Raw genomic sequence first — 14,950 nt, forward strand, 5'->3', positions numbered from 1 at the left:
CGATAGCTTATTGGTTAAGAGTACAGACTCTGGGTTTAAAATCCTGGCTCTGATCTGTAGCTCTAGGGTCTTTACTTATAAAATGGGACTAAAAGTAGTACCCTCCTCTTATGGTTATTACGGTGTATCCAATAAGTTAAGAAATTTTAAGTGCTTGTCTAGTACATAGTAAGCTCTCATTACGTGTTCATTTAAATTATTCCTTGTAAAAGCAACTATTACTTTTAAAAGCTAGATCATTAGTGTTTAAGTAAATTTCCATGGGTTTATTAGCACAAATATCTTTATAAACTTTTAATATGTTTCATAATGAGCAACCTCTATCCTGAATATTACTCTAAAAATATTACTAAGTTTTTAGAGCCTAAGTTCTGGGGAGTGCTTGGGATATAGTCCTGGCTCTACCAATAATTAGCTGTATTTGTGGGCAAGTAACTTAACTTCCCTATACCTGTTCGTTTTTATAAAATGGAGTACTTAATAAAATAATTGTAGAATTAAATTTTATACATTTACAGATTTAGAAGAGTACAAATAGTAAACACTCAGCCCTATCCAGTTTGGCTCAGCAGATAGAGTGTCAGCATGCGGATTGAAGGGTCCCAGGTTCAATTCTGGTCAAGGGCACATGCCCAGGTTGCTGGTCTGATCCCAGTAGGGGGGTGTGCAGGAGACAGCCAATCAATGATTCTTTCTCATCATTGATGTTTCTAGCTCTCTTTCCCTGCCCTTCCTCTCTAAAATAAATAAAAAATATATATTTTAAAAAACACACATAAAAACAGCCCTAACCGGTGTGGCTCAGTGGATAGAGCACTGGCCTGCGGACTGAAGGGTCCCGGGTTTGATTCCGGTCAAGGGCATGTACCTGGGTTGCGGGCACATCCCCAGTGGGGGGTATACAGGAGGCAGCTGATCGATGTTTCTTTCTCATCGATGTTTCTAGCTCTCTCTCCCTCTCCCTTCCTCTCTGTAAAAAAATCAACAAAATATATTTTAAAGAAAACAAACAAACCATAAAAACAAAAACAAATAGTAAGCACTCAATAAATCTGCTATCTTATTATTACCAAATATTGAGTATAATGCCCTCAAATTGGTAAGAGTATACATATCTTTCTAGGTCTTTGATTAACATTCCTAAATTGCTTTCCTAAGAGGCTAAAACAATTTGTACCCACACAAACAATTTATGAGAATGTAAAGTTCAACATATCCTCACTATTAAAGATTCCTTTTGCTGATTTGATACACATATGATCACCCATTATTGTTTGGTTTTCATTTTATTTTTAATATATTTTTATTGATTTCAGAGATGAAGGGAGAGGGAGAGAGAGATAGAAACATCACTGATGAGTCCTGACTGGTTTGGCTCAGTGGCTAGAGCATCGGCCTGTGGACTGAAGGGTCCCAGGTTCGATTTTGGTCAAGGGCATGTACCTTGGTTGTGGGCACATCCCCAGTAGGGAGTGTGCAGGAGGCAGCTGAATCGATGTTTCTCTCTCATCAATGTTTCTAACTCTCTATCCCTTCCTCTCTGTAAAAATATCAATAACATATATTTTAAAAAAGTCTAATATGCTAAGTGTCCGGTAGTTCAGTTGGCCGTTCAATCAAAGCATAATATGCTAATGATATGCTAAGGCCACTCAACCCCTTGCTATGATATGCACTGACCACCAGGGGGCAGACCAACAAGTAGGTTAGCTTGCTGCTAGGGTCCAGTGGATCGGGACTGAGTGAGATGCGTCAGACACGCTCTGGAGCCCTTCCACGGTCGCTCCCCGTCTGGCCAACCTCCCACGTCCCTCCCCAGCCCCATTTGTGCACTTGGCCTGGCCTGCACCCTCTTGCAATCTGGAACCCCCGGGGCATGTCGGAAAGCGGGTTTTAGCCCGATCCTGCAGGCCAGGCCAAGGGACGCCACTGGTGCACAAGTACATTTTTTTGGGACACCCTGTATTTCATTTGTCCATTTTAGGGTTTTTATGATACTAATCTTTTGCCATATTTCTGCAAAATTATTTTTCTTCTTTACCCTTTTGAAATGTAGAAGTTAAATATTTTTTACAAAATCAGGTTTTTCTTTCCTTTAATGTAATTTCTTCTAACATCTCAATTTTAAAAACTCTTCCCCAGACAGGATAGCCATTTCTCTAATTTTTTAAATAACAGGTTGACTGACTTTAAAAAAACATTGAACTATTTTTAATTAAACTGGAATCTGTTTTGATAAATACTATGAAGCAATGATCTAAATTAAGTTTTCTTCTCAAAAGCTTATCAACTGTGCCAGTACCACTTTTAAAATTATCTTTTTTTCCCCTTACTGTTTGATATTAAGAAGATAAAGTGAATATAATTCAAAACGTGCAATTTACTGGTATAACTTCCTAAGGTTATATAGCTCCATGCATAAGCTTTAACACATAAAATATATTTATAGAAAAGCTTTTTTATAAAACACATTAATTACTTGTACCTACTTAAATAAATTATTTAATTTGTTTTGTTGAAAACACAAAAATGTGTCACTTGAATTTTAAAAGAGAAGTTTCCTCTATCAATTTGGTACATTTTATGCTACGGGAGAAAAGATCTATGGAGCACAAATAACCAATAACAAATTAAAATAGCACATTAGGTATTTTTTTTACCTTGTCAAAGTGGTCATATACATATCTGTTTTATGTTCATAATGAAGTAGGCCAGGTAAATACATTTGAAGATGCAGAAAGTGAAGCATAAAACGTTTAAAAGAGTATGATTTTAAATTTTAAATGACTACCAACTGGGAAAACTATAATCAATATTCAGATCTTTTAACTTCTAGTCATGAGTTTCATAAAAATACAAACTAAACACTATTAAAAGCAGTAATAGTTCAATAGCAACTCCCTTCTCCCCTGTATTCTCATCCCCCCGCCATTCTTTTACTGGATTGCAGCACTCCTTTCAGCCTATAAATACACTGGTTTATTTCCCCCTGAAAACACTACCTTCTCGACCCTATATCCTGCTTCTGCTCCCACTGCAAGTTCCAAGGCAGAGGTGTCCACAGTGCCTGTCGCCAGTTTAACTTCATTCTCTTTTCATCCACTGTCCTGACTGTTCTCCTTCAACTGCCCGTTAAGGCCTTCAAGGACCGCTGCCTGGCTATCAGCAGTACTAACCACAGCTTATGATTGTTTCTTGACACACTCTCTGTGCGTGGCTTCAGAACATTACAGGCACCTAGTTTTTCTTCCTCCACACTCACTGTTGTTTATTTCCTTTGCTGATCATCTCCTTACATTTCTAAACGTTGCAGTGCTGGAAAGAGGCTCAGTCCTTGGACCTCTTTTCCATCTTCACTCCTTTGATGCTACCATTGGGTCTCACAATTTGTAAATCCATCTATTTATTAACTTCAAATATTTATCTTCAGCCTCGACCTCTCCTTGAATACAAGACTTTTGGGTGCGATTGCCTTCTCAACATAACCACTTAGATGTCTTACAGGCATCCTACATCCATATGTCCAAAACTGTACTCCTAACTAATCTTTCCCCAAAACCTGCCCCTCTCAAATTTCCCCATCTCTGTAAAAAGCTATGACAATTTTTTGGTTCCTCGGGCATAAAACCTTAGAATCATTCTTTGTTGATATTCTCTCACATTTTTTTTTATTATTACTTTTAGAAAGAGGAAGGGAGAGAGAGCAACATGGATTGGTTGCCTCCCGTACATGCCCTGACCAGGGACCGAACCCACCACTGTTTGGTGTACAGGAAGACTAACTGAGCCACATGGGCCATGGCTTCTCTCACATCTTTTTATTCAAACCATCAGCAAATCCTATTGTATTTATCTTCAAAATATATCCAGAATCTGACCCCTTCTCATCACCCTATATTGCTATGACTCAGGTACCACCCACCATTCTATCATATCTAGATTATTGGAACAGCCTCTTTGCTGCTTCTTTGTTTGCTTTACAGTCTATTCTCAACACAGCAACCAGGGTGGCTTATCTTTTTAAATATATTTTTAATGATTTCAGAGAGGAAGGGAGAGGGAGAGATAGAAACATCAATGATGAGAAAGAATCACTGATTGGCTGCCTCCTGCACTGTCCCCATCCTGGATGGAGCATGTACCCAGGCCTGTGCTCTGACTGGGAATCGAACTGTGACTTCCTGATTCCTAGGTTGATGCTCAACCACTGAGCCACACCACCTGGGCTAATTGATCTTTTTAAAATGTTAGTCTTATATGTTCACTCTTCTGCTCAAAGCCCACAAATGACTTCACACATCCTTCACTTTAATAAAGTCCTCACAGTTACAAGTCTCTATATGATCTGGTTCCCTATTAACTTCTCTGACCCCCATATGCCACTCCTTGTCCCCTTCCTTGTTCCCTCTAGTCACACTGGCCTCCTTGCTGTTCCTCAGACATGCCCTGCATCCTCTTACCTCAGGGCTTTTGCCCTGGCTGCTCCCTCTACAGATAACATTCTTATCTCTGACAGCTCTGAGGCTCTCTTCCTTACTCCTTTAGGTATTCGCTCAAATGCCACAACCTCAGGAAGCATTCTGTGACCTGATATTTAAAACTCCAATCATCATCTCCTCTCACCAAAGGTGCTCCCTCCCCTGCGCTTTGTCTCCATGCTACCCATTCACTATCATACACATTAAAATCTCTCTTCCTACTGGAATGTAAGCTCCATGAGGGCAGGGCTTTTTGTCTGGTTTGGACAACGCTCTATCCTCAGACCCTAGAACAATGCCTGGCATATAATGGGTAATCAATACATATTGTAGGCAAATTAGCTGCATGGAGTGATGTGTATAGTATTCGGAGGCCAAGCCAGCTTAGAGGGAATATACACCGTGATTGATTATTAGTGTGGCATCCTGGTACTCTCCACCTTAGTATGAATCTGAAACTATGTAAAATGGCATAGGTTGAAAAAATAATAATAATAAACTAGTTCACAGATCACAAAAGTAATATTATGTTTTGCAAGGTTTTTCACACAGATTTTGTTAGCAAAGACTAATGAATAGAAAATGACTGAGTAGCAAGTTAAGCAAGATTAATAAAAAGCTATGTTTAAATGTAATCAGGGAATAAAAGACAAACAGTATTTCAGAGACTGTGAGAAGCTGTCTTTTATCTTTTTGAAAGTAGACCTACTTTGGGAACAATTTAAAATATGCTTCTTACATGTTCTATAGTAATACTTAATTTTTAACTTCTGAACATTTTATATATATATATAGCATTAAGGAAAGAATTTAAAAGTTACTAATCATACGATCCTTTCACCATTACATAACACTATTTTTCAGGATTAATTATAAACTCATGGCACTTACATTCTGTTTCATGCTTGTAGGCTCCTAATGTTAGCTGACGAGATGTTGTTAATAATTGTTGCATCATTGCTGTTGGGTCTTGAAATATCTAATGAGATAAAGTGAGAAAAGACCCAATAACTTCAAAGTTCTACAATTTAAAATGCTTTTAAAACTCTCATTATAAAATCTTACCATTTCATCATAGAACTCTGAAACCACTGTCTTTTTCCCTAGCATTGCATTGGTATCTGATTGGAACAGCTTTAACAAATGATACAGGGTTACCTGTGAAATAAAAACAGACATCACATCTGTGCAATGGTTACCTTCATCATTGTGAAATACTGTCATTTCTGTAATTGAATTAGTAAATACATCAACTTCAGGATTTTGTCTCAACTTACTGTGGCAAATCACTCAAAACTATCTGTACTTTTATTTTCCTATTAGGTATTACCATCATCCACATCTAAACATGAACATTCTGAAGATGGTAATTAAAGATCGTTACAAAGCATTTCTAGAGAGTATATAAAAACAGCATAAGATACAGCTCTGGAAATTAAACTGGAAAATCACTAACATATAAATTCTTTTACTAACACAAGTGAAATTAGATTATGACAGTTGTTCTGTGAAGATTAAAGTTTACAAATTTGCTATGGGAAAAAAGATTTGATACTTTCAAAAGGAATGACATACTAAAATGCTTAGTGAAGGTAAGATAATTTCTTTGATGATCTATAAGATTATTACATAAGTAACAAAGTCAGTGGTAATTCACTTTGGTATAACATGTTTTCAAAATACTTTAAAAAAAAAAACAGTGTAGTGAGACATCAAAGGGAAAGTTTTGTAGAACAATGTGTGATTACTTTAGCAAAATAAAACCCAGCTGGCAAAATATCAGAGTTCATGTTGAAGTTGGAGAAACCAATTCAGAGGCCTCAGAGAATTTTCCAAAACTTAGTAAAAATCATTATAAGTAATCATGCATCAATCACAAGCCATATTCCAAGCAGATAATTTGACAACTTTCTGGAATAGACAAGAGTATGTGACTACAGGGATGGATATTCCACAACAGGGAAGTCCACAACCTGAAAATGTCAGGAAGAGAACTGTATCACAGGTGGGAGCCAGACTTCCAGAGGAGCCCCAGAGAGGTTCAGAGCTCAAAGTTGGCAGGTGGAGAAATCAAGAATGTTGGGGGTGGCTGAGCCTGTTAATCCTTCTCCTGTCTCCCTTCACTCATAGACAAGAGAGCATATCTTCCTGTGGAACCTAGATTTTTCATCCAAACAGTATGAAGTAAAAATAAAGATATGGCTCTGAAAGTTTATTTTTCAGGCATCCTTTCTGAAGAAATTCCTCCAGGAAAGTGAAAAAAGAAACCTGAAAAAATGAAGAAAAAGGATCATCTGTTCTCATTAGTTGACAGGCACTATCTAAAATAGAAAAATTCAAACTATATGAGATGCATGGGAATAATTTCTAGAGAAATAGAAAACAGTAACTATGGTTTTCCTGGGCAAGAAGCCAGATATGGGAGAAAACAATATGTTATGAGTTGGGAAGAAAGCAAGATGGCGGCATAGGGAAACACCTGAACTTGCTGCCTCGCACAACCACTTCAAAACTACAACTAAAAGACAAAAAAAAAATCACCCAGAACCACCAGAAGGCTGCCTAAGTGGAAATTCTACAACTAGAAGGAAAGAGAAAAGCACACTGAGACTCAGAGGAGCTGTGGAAGTAAAGTGCAGAGGTACGGAGGCGTGCGCATGGAGAGGGCTGGCAACTGAGGACGTGGCTGGCTTTTTAAATCCACAGGGAGACACAAGCTCCCGACTGCTCTGAACTCCAGTTGTGGGCGAGACTCTGGGGACCCAGACTCATACGGGGAGAAACTGGACTGTCTGGCAGTGGGCAGAACTCGAGGGTGGCTTTCTCTCAGAGGTGCTTGCAGCGATTACTGTGGGACACTGAGACTCAGGGGACTCTTAGGGTAGGGCTTATGGGAAGCCATGGCTGTTTGCTTTGCCCTGAGATCCCGCCCCACCCAAGCTGTGCACAGAGGCTTTTGCATAGGAATGGCCTGGTCCTTTGAAATCTAAACTTAACTAACCAACTGCAGCTGAGTCAGAGAGACCCAGAAAATCCAAAAGAAGACCCAAGGTCCCACAGCAGCTTGCATTGCATCACAGCTGGGCCTCATCTGGGCGGGGAGAGAGAGAGAGGAGAGGAAGAGAGAGAGAGAGAGAGAGAGAGAGAGAGAGAGAGAGAGAGAGACAGACAGACAGACAGACAGACAGACAGACATTGATGTGAAAGAGACACATCAACTGTTTGCTTCCTACACCTGCCCTAATCAGGGTCGGGGATCAAACCTGTAACCCAGATACATGTCCTTGACCAGGAATTGACCCCTCGACCTTTGGGTGCACGGGTCGATGCTCTACCACTGAGCCACACCGGCCAGGGCAACAATTTTAGCATTTGCTTTTAGAAACAACCATTCCTTTAGCAATGGCTTGTCCTATAATAGGTTAATGGATAACAGAAGTAAATCACAAGTTACCAGTGTCTTTTATATTTTAAATAAACCCTCATATGACATTTTCTGTAAGAACCAACTATTGAAAAAGTATAATGGTTTCATTATACTAAAATAATACTACAATGGTTTTTGGGGACTAAAATTTAGCCACCCCCTGGCTGGGTGGCTCAGCTGGTTGGGCACCGAAAGGTTGCTGGTTTAATTCTTGGTCAGGGCACATGCCCAGGTTTGGGGCTCCATTCCTAGTAAGGGGCGTGCAGGAGGCAGCCAATCAATGTTTTTCTTTCTTTCCCTTCCTCTCTCTTTAAAAAGTAAAAAATATATATTTTTAAAATTCAGGCCTATGTAGATCTATATGGAAACCTATTTAAAAAATTAATCACTGCAGAAGTACAAACGAACATATTACTTTACTTTTCCAAGAGTGGACTTTAAGAGCCAGCTCATAATAAAATTATATGATATAAAGATTTCTTTCAGAGATGTATTTTCCAATTGGGATAGGAGGGAACAACAGATAAAGAGATAGGTAAGGCCACACATTCTCAAAATAAAAATGAATTCAAAGCAATCTTACAAAGTTAAAAAGAGCTTCTGCTCTAGTAACACTACTGACTTCTTATCTCTCTCAATATCTGCTAAATTTTGTGCTCTAGTCTCTTTAATGGACTATTTATTTGTTTGTTAATTCTCATCTGAGGATATTTTTCCATTGATTTTTAGAGAATGTGGAAGGGAGAGGGAGAGACAAAGAGAGAAACATCAATGTGAGAGAGACACATCAATTGGTTGTCTCCCACATGTGCCCCAACCAGGGCCAAGGACTGAACCTGCAACTGAGGTATGTGCCCTTGACTGGAATCGAACCCGGGACCCTTCAGTCCACAGGCCAACACTCTATCCACTGAACCAAACTGGCCAGGACTTAAAAGACTATTTTGATTAAGGACAAAAGCAGTGCTTCATCTTTGTATCAAGATATTTGAATAATATTTTGCCAATAATGAATATTTAATAATTTCTTGCCATATAGAATAGTTGTGAGAGTACTCTAGAAAGAAAACAAAAATGGTAGACCTGGAAACCTTATCACATGAAGAATATTTAAATGAGCCAGATGTTTATACAGGAAAAAAGAAAACTAATGTATGAATAATTATCAATAAAAAGTTAAAGGAAGCTTAAAATAAAGTAGAGCTTTCTTAAAACTAGAACCACCCCACACCATGCCCAGCAGGCATGGCTCAGTGGTTGAGCTTTGACCTACAAACCAGGAGGTCACAGTTCGATTTCCAGTCAGGGTACATGCCTGGGTTTCGGGCTCGATTCCCAGTGGAGGTGTACAGGAGGAAGCCAATGAATGATTCTCTCTCATCATTGATGTTTCTATCTCTCTCTCCCTCTTCATTCCTCTCTGAAATCAATAAAAATATCTTTAAAACAAAAAGCAAAACCAAAAAACTAGAACCACACCAAACCTGAACAGAATGTTTCACTTATGACAGAAGTCAATATTCTCCATACTGAAGTTAGCAAATCCAAAGGAGATTCTTATTTCAGAGACAGCATGAATAATTCCTACCTAGGAAGAGTATGGCTTCTGCCAATGGGTTCTAAATCTTACCTTGCATCAAAATCACCTGGGGTGCTGGCCCCTATCCAAACTACTGAATCAGACTCTCCAGGGGATTAAATTTTTTGAAATTTTAAAAAACGCCTCAGGTACTTCTGATATAGTCAGTTAAGAACCAATCCTCTGAGCCCCTGGCCCAGGTGATACTCAACTCCTTTAAAACCACATATAGTTTTATTTATTTTAATTTAATTTTATTTTAAAACTTTAAGTGTATATTCTACTTTTTTTAAAATATATTTTATTGATTTTTTTTTACAGAGAGGAAGGGAGAGGGATAGAGAGTTAGAAACATCAATGAGAGAGAAACATCCATCAGCTGCCTCCTCCACACCCCCTACTGGGGATGTGCCTGCAACCAAGGTACATGCCCTTGACCAGAATTGAACTTGGGACCCTTCAGTCCGCAGGCCGACGCTCAATCCACTGAGCCAAACCGGTTAGGGCAAAACCACATACAGTTTTAAAAATTTAATCTGATAATGAAAGTCTAAAGATTTGGTGCCAAAGGAATGAGCTTAAATTTATTAAGATGAAAATTAGTGGTGAGAACTGTTAAAGCCCTGAAACAAATTAACCACCAGCCACACAAATGTGAAATGAGAGAACCATAACTGAGTTGTGGCCTTCTAGATTTAAAAATAAAACAGGCTTATGCCAAGGTTGTGGGTTCGATCCCCAGTCAAGACACATACAAGAATCAACCAATGAATGCATAAGTAAGTGGAACAACGAATCGATATTTCTGTCTCTCTCTCTCCTCCCTCTCTCTCCAAAAAAGCAATCAATCAATCAATCAATCAATCAATAAAAGGAGGCTTAGTGGTTTGTCAAAAGAAAGAGTAACGGAAAGAGTGTGTGGTCTAAACCCAATACTTGGGTTCAAAACTAGCTTTGCCACAACTAACTGTATTTTTGAGTCTGTGACTTGATCTCTGAGCCTTAGCATTCTCATATCTAAAATAAAGATATCACCAACTTCACAAAGTTGCTGAGGTATCAAAGTGAAAGGTTTGAGGGACTTTTTGCATTATCAAGCAACAATCTTATAAGAAGAGACTATAAAATGAAAAAGTTGGTTATCAATAAGGATTCATAAGTAAAGCTGCTGGTACTTTTTGCTTTGAAAAAGCAACAAGACTATTTCTAAGGCTTTTAACTATAAAAAACTGAATACTCCCATTTCATAGCATATGAACTCAACTTGTTTATTACTAATAACCAAATGATATTAATGAATTTAAAATTTTTGCTGTGGTAGCCCTGGACGAGTAGCTCAGTTGTTTGGAGCATTGTCCCAATACACCAAGGTGACAGGTTTGATCCCTGGCCAGAGCATATATAAGAAGTAACCAATAAATGCATCAATAAGGGGAACAACAAATTGATGTTTGTTTTTTTCTCTTTCTCTTTCCCCATTCCTCTCTCTAAATATGTAAATTAAAAAATAAAATTTTTATAGAGTAATCATATAATTTTCATGGTTTCTTTCCAATAAATGTTCACATTGTATTCCTTCTTCCTATATTGAAAAAGCCTTGGAAGGCACATCACTTAAAATAAAAAACTTTAACTCATGGCAAGATACACCATGCCAGCCCTGCTTGAGTGTTGTCCCATGCACCAAAAGGTTGCTGGTTTGATTGCCTGTTGTGGCACATGCCCAGGTTTTGGGCTTGATCCCCAGTAGGCAGGAGACAGTCGATTAATATTTCTCTTTCTCTCTCTCTAAAACCAATAAAAACATATTTAAAAAAAATACACCATACGATAAGCGTACATAAAATAAGTCTGAATAAAAATGTCAACACATAGTATGTTCTTCATTAAGTATTGTTACATTTTCACAATTACTAAAAAAAAATCTGTTTTAAATTTACAAAGATTACCATTACTCACAGGTCTTTCATTAGGATCAATAAAAAATATTTTGATGATTATTTCGAATTCACCCCATCCTGTTTCAGTAATTTCATATGGAGGCTTAGTAACAACTGAAGAAGAGAAAAAATAAAACAATTATAATTGTAAATTACTGATGTAGTTTCCTAGCTCTTTTTAAATTTGTATATTATAAATGAAAAAACTATACTCTACCTCTTAAAGGATTGCCATAGCTTTCATGTAACTTAAATTGAATTTTCTTCACATATGCTGACATATCCTAAAATACAGAGGAATTAATTAGTTCTACCATCTACATATAAAAACTAGGAGGGAAATAAACTAAGCATATGTACCTAATTTTATAAAATACATTTCCCCTCAAATATTATAGAATCTAATTTTCTTTAAAAAACCCACAAAAAACATGAATTATACCTAGGAGATTTGGTTTTTTATTTTAAACAAGAAAGCCAGTGAATTCTCGCATAATTCATAATACACTAGTGGCCCGGTGCATGAAATTCGTGCACCGAAGGGGCGGTTTGTGGGGGGAAGGTGTCCCTCAGCTTGGCCTGCACCCCTCTCCAATCTGGGACCCCTCAGGGGATGTCCGACTGCCTGTTTAGGATCGGGCCTAAACCGGCAGTCACACATCCCTCTCGCAATCTGGGACTGCTGGCTCTTAACTGCTCACTTGCCTGCCTGCCTGATTGTCCCTCACCACTCTGCCTGCTGGCCTGCTCACCCCCAATTGCCCCCCCCCGCCGGCCTTTGTCCCCCAACTGCCCCCCTCTGCCAGCCTGCTCGCTCCCAACTGCCCCCCCCCGTTGGCCAGCTCACCCCCAACTGCCCCCCTGCTGGCTTGCTCGCTCCCAACTGCCTCCCCCTTGCTGGCCTGATCGTCTCCAACTGCCCCCCCACTGTCAGCCTGCTCACCCCCAACTACACCCCCCTCCCCGCCGGCCTGATCACCCCCAACTGCCCTCCCCTCCTGGCCTGATCGCCCCTAACTGTCTCTGCCTCGGCCCCTGCCACCATGGCTTTGTCTAGAAGGACGTCTGGAAGGTCTCCTGGTCTAATTAGCATATTACCCTTTTATTAGTATAGAAGAAGATAGGAATATACATATCAATTCACTTATCTTGCAAATAGTTTTTTTATATTTATCTATAGACAATACTCTAAATCAAAATATTTCCATAAAAACAATAATACACTTCCAATACTTTTATAATAACTATATTATCCAAAGCAAATTTAAAAACTAAGCAACTTCAAAGAACAAAATTATATCATATAAAACTAAGGTCATCTCAACTAAGCAGCTAAAACTGTTGGATATAAACTCCTCCTTTTCTGAATTTTATTTTGAAGCACAAGAGCATATTCCTTTTAGTTCTGACACATAAAAGGGATTCTCCTAGTTAACGTCTTTTTCAAACATACCCCATTATAGAAAAATGCAAAACAGAATAAGCCAAACAATAAAAATGTTTATTAATTTTTTTCTTTCAGGAATTTTTTTGTGCTTATTACCTTGCACAATTTTTAAATTGGAATCATACTATAATGATATATTAATATCTGCTTTCATTACTTAATATAATATTGTGAACATTTCCCCCCTTTTTATTGAATTTATTAGAGTGACACTGGTTAACAAAATTACACAGGTTTTAGGTGCACAATTCTTCAACACATCATCTGTATGAACATTTTTTTCTGAGGCAGATTTTCCTAAGTATCTTTGAAGACTGTTTTAGAAATAGTTTCATTCATTTTTATTCTACAAGTATAAGTGACTACTAACATTGGGTACCAGATGCCAAAATGGTAATAGGGTCTTGCCCTCAGCATCTGTCTATGAAGTAGGCGCCAGAAAAGGAAATCAGCATTTCAGTGTAATCTGTGTTCCTGAGGGCATGAGGTATACCACCACAGGAGAGGCACCTAACGTAACAGTTTTTGGAGGTCAAGAAAGTAGTTCTAATGAAAATACACTTGAACTAAGACTAAGGAAATAGTAAAAATAGGGAGGGAAGGAGGGAGAGAGGGAAGAAGGACGGAGGGAGGGAGGATGGAAGGAAGGGGTTCAAGAGTCCTCCTTTGAGAAACTGGAATTTAGTATTAGTAGAATGTAGGGTATAAGGAAATAAAGAAGCAAATATAGACAAGGTATAATGCTGCTGATATAGGATAAGGAAAGACCACAGCATGCCTTCTAAAATAAGATAGTTTTAACTTTATGAGGGTAATTGGTAGTCATTGAAGGTGTTTTGTTTTGTTTTTTTAAATATATTTTATTGATTTTTTTACAGGGAGAAAGGGAGAGGGATAGAGAGTTAGAAACATCGATGAGAGAAATATCAATCAGCTGCCTCCTGCACACTCCCCACTGGTTATGTGCCCGCAACCAAGGTACATGCCCTTGACTGGAATCAAACCTGGGACCCTTGAGTCCGCTGGCTGATGCTCTATCCATTGAGCCAAACCGGTTAGGGCGAAGGTGTGTTTTTTTTTAATAATAGCTTTATTGAGATATTCACACAACACATAATTCACCCACTTAAAATGTAACATTCAGTGGTTTTTTAGCATATTCACAGAGTTGTACAACCATCACTATATTCAATTTTAGAATATTTTTATCATATAAAAAGAAACCCCATACCATTAGCACTCATTCCTAAGTCCATCTTCTCCCCACCCACTGGCAACCACTAATCTATTTTCTGTGTCTGGGATTTGCCTATTCTGGACATTTTATAAAAATGATATCATAGAATATGTGGCCTTTGTGTCTGGCCTCTTTCTCTTACCATAATGTTTCTCAATTTCTCCATGTGGTAGCAGCATGTACCAATACTTTTTTTTTTTTTTACTGCCTAATGACATTCCATTGCATGGATATGCCATATTTTATTTATTCAAGACATCTGAGTTGTTCCCATTCTTTTGTGTGGACTTTGAAGGATTTAAATAGAGGAACAGTTTATTCACTTAATAAATATCTGTTGAATACCTACTATGGACTGGCTGCATTCCAGGCATTAGAGATTCAGGAACAAAATTACCAGCAGCCAGATTATATAGCAGTTGTGTCTTTTATCTCCTCTGATGGTCTTATTAACAACCAAATTATCACTTAAAAATTAACTACTATTCTTGAAACATCTGATTAAATACTAGGCTAACTTAAGACATGGTGAATGGAAGATGTGCTGTGTGTATAGCACATTTCTTGTTAGTGTAATTTAATTTTAATTAGAAAACATTTTTGGAAAATTTCTACTGAGCCCGGCCGGCATGGCTCAGTGGTTGAGCATAGACCTATGAACCAGGAGGTCACAGGTTCGATTCCCGGTCAGGGCACATGCCCGGGTTGCGGGCTCGATCCCCAGTGGGGGTTGTGCAGGAAGCAGCCAATCCATGGTTCTCTCTTATCATGGATGTTTCTATCTCTCTCCCTCTCCCTTCCTCTCTGAAATCAATAAAAATATATACTTAAAAAAACTTTTT

General features: G+C 38.4%; 1 protein-coding gene across 6 annotated transcripts in view; it reads right to left on the reverse strand.

The window, feature by feature from the left end:
- The window catches only part of YEATS4 (YEATS domain containing 4), a 34,554-nt gene that overhangs the window by 14,496 nt on the left and 5,108 nt on the right, over positions 1–14,950 (reverse strand). For 4 of the 6 annotated variants that reach the window (XM_054718862.1, XM_054718863.1, XM_054718861.1 and 1 more), the window contains exons 3-6: positions 11,642–11,708; positions 11,444–11,538; positions 5,544–5,636; positions 5,370–5,457 (exon numbers count right to left, since the gene is read on the reverse strand). In XM_054718862.1, coding sequence (XP_054574837.1) covers positions 5,370–5,457; positions 5,544–5,636; positions 11,444–11,538; positions 11,642–11,708 — 343 coding nt within the window. The remainder of the gene's footprint in view (positions 1–5,369; positions 5,458–5,543; positions 5,637–11,443; positions 11,539–11,641; positions 11,709–14,950) is intronic. The other 2 variants (XM_054718864.1, XM_054718865.1) reach the window with 2 other exon arrangements.

Source organism: Eptesicus fuscus, chromosome 7 (assembly GCF_027574615.1).
Source record: "Eptesicus fuscus isolate TK198812 chromosome 7, DD_ASM_mEF_20220401, whole genome shotgun sequence".
In the NCBI taxonomy this organism is placed as follows: Eukaryota; Metazoa; Chordata; class Mammalia; order Chiroptera; family Vespertilionidae; genus Eptesicus; species Eptesicus fuscus.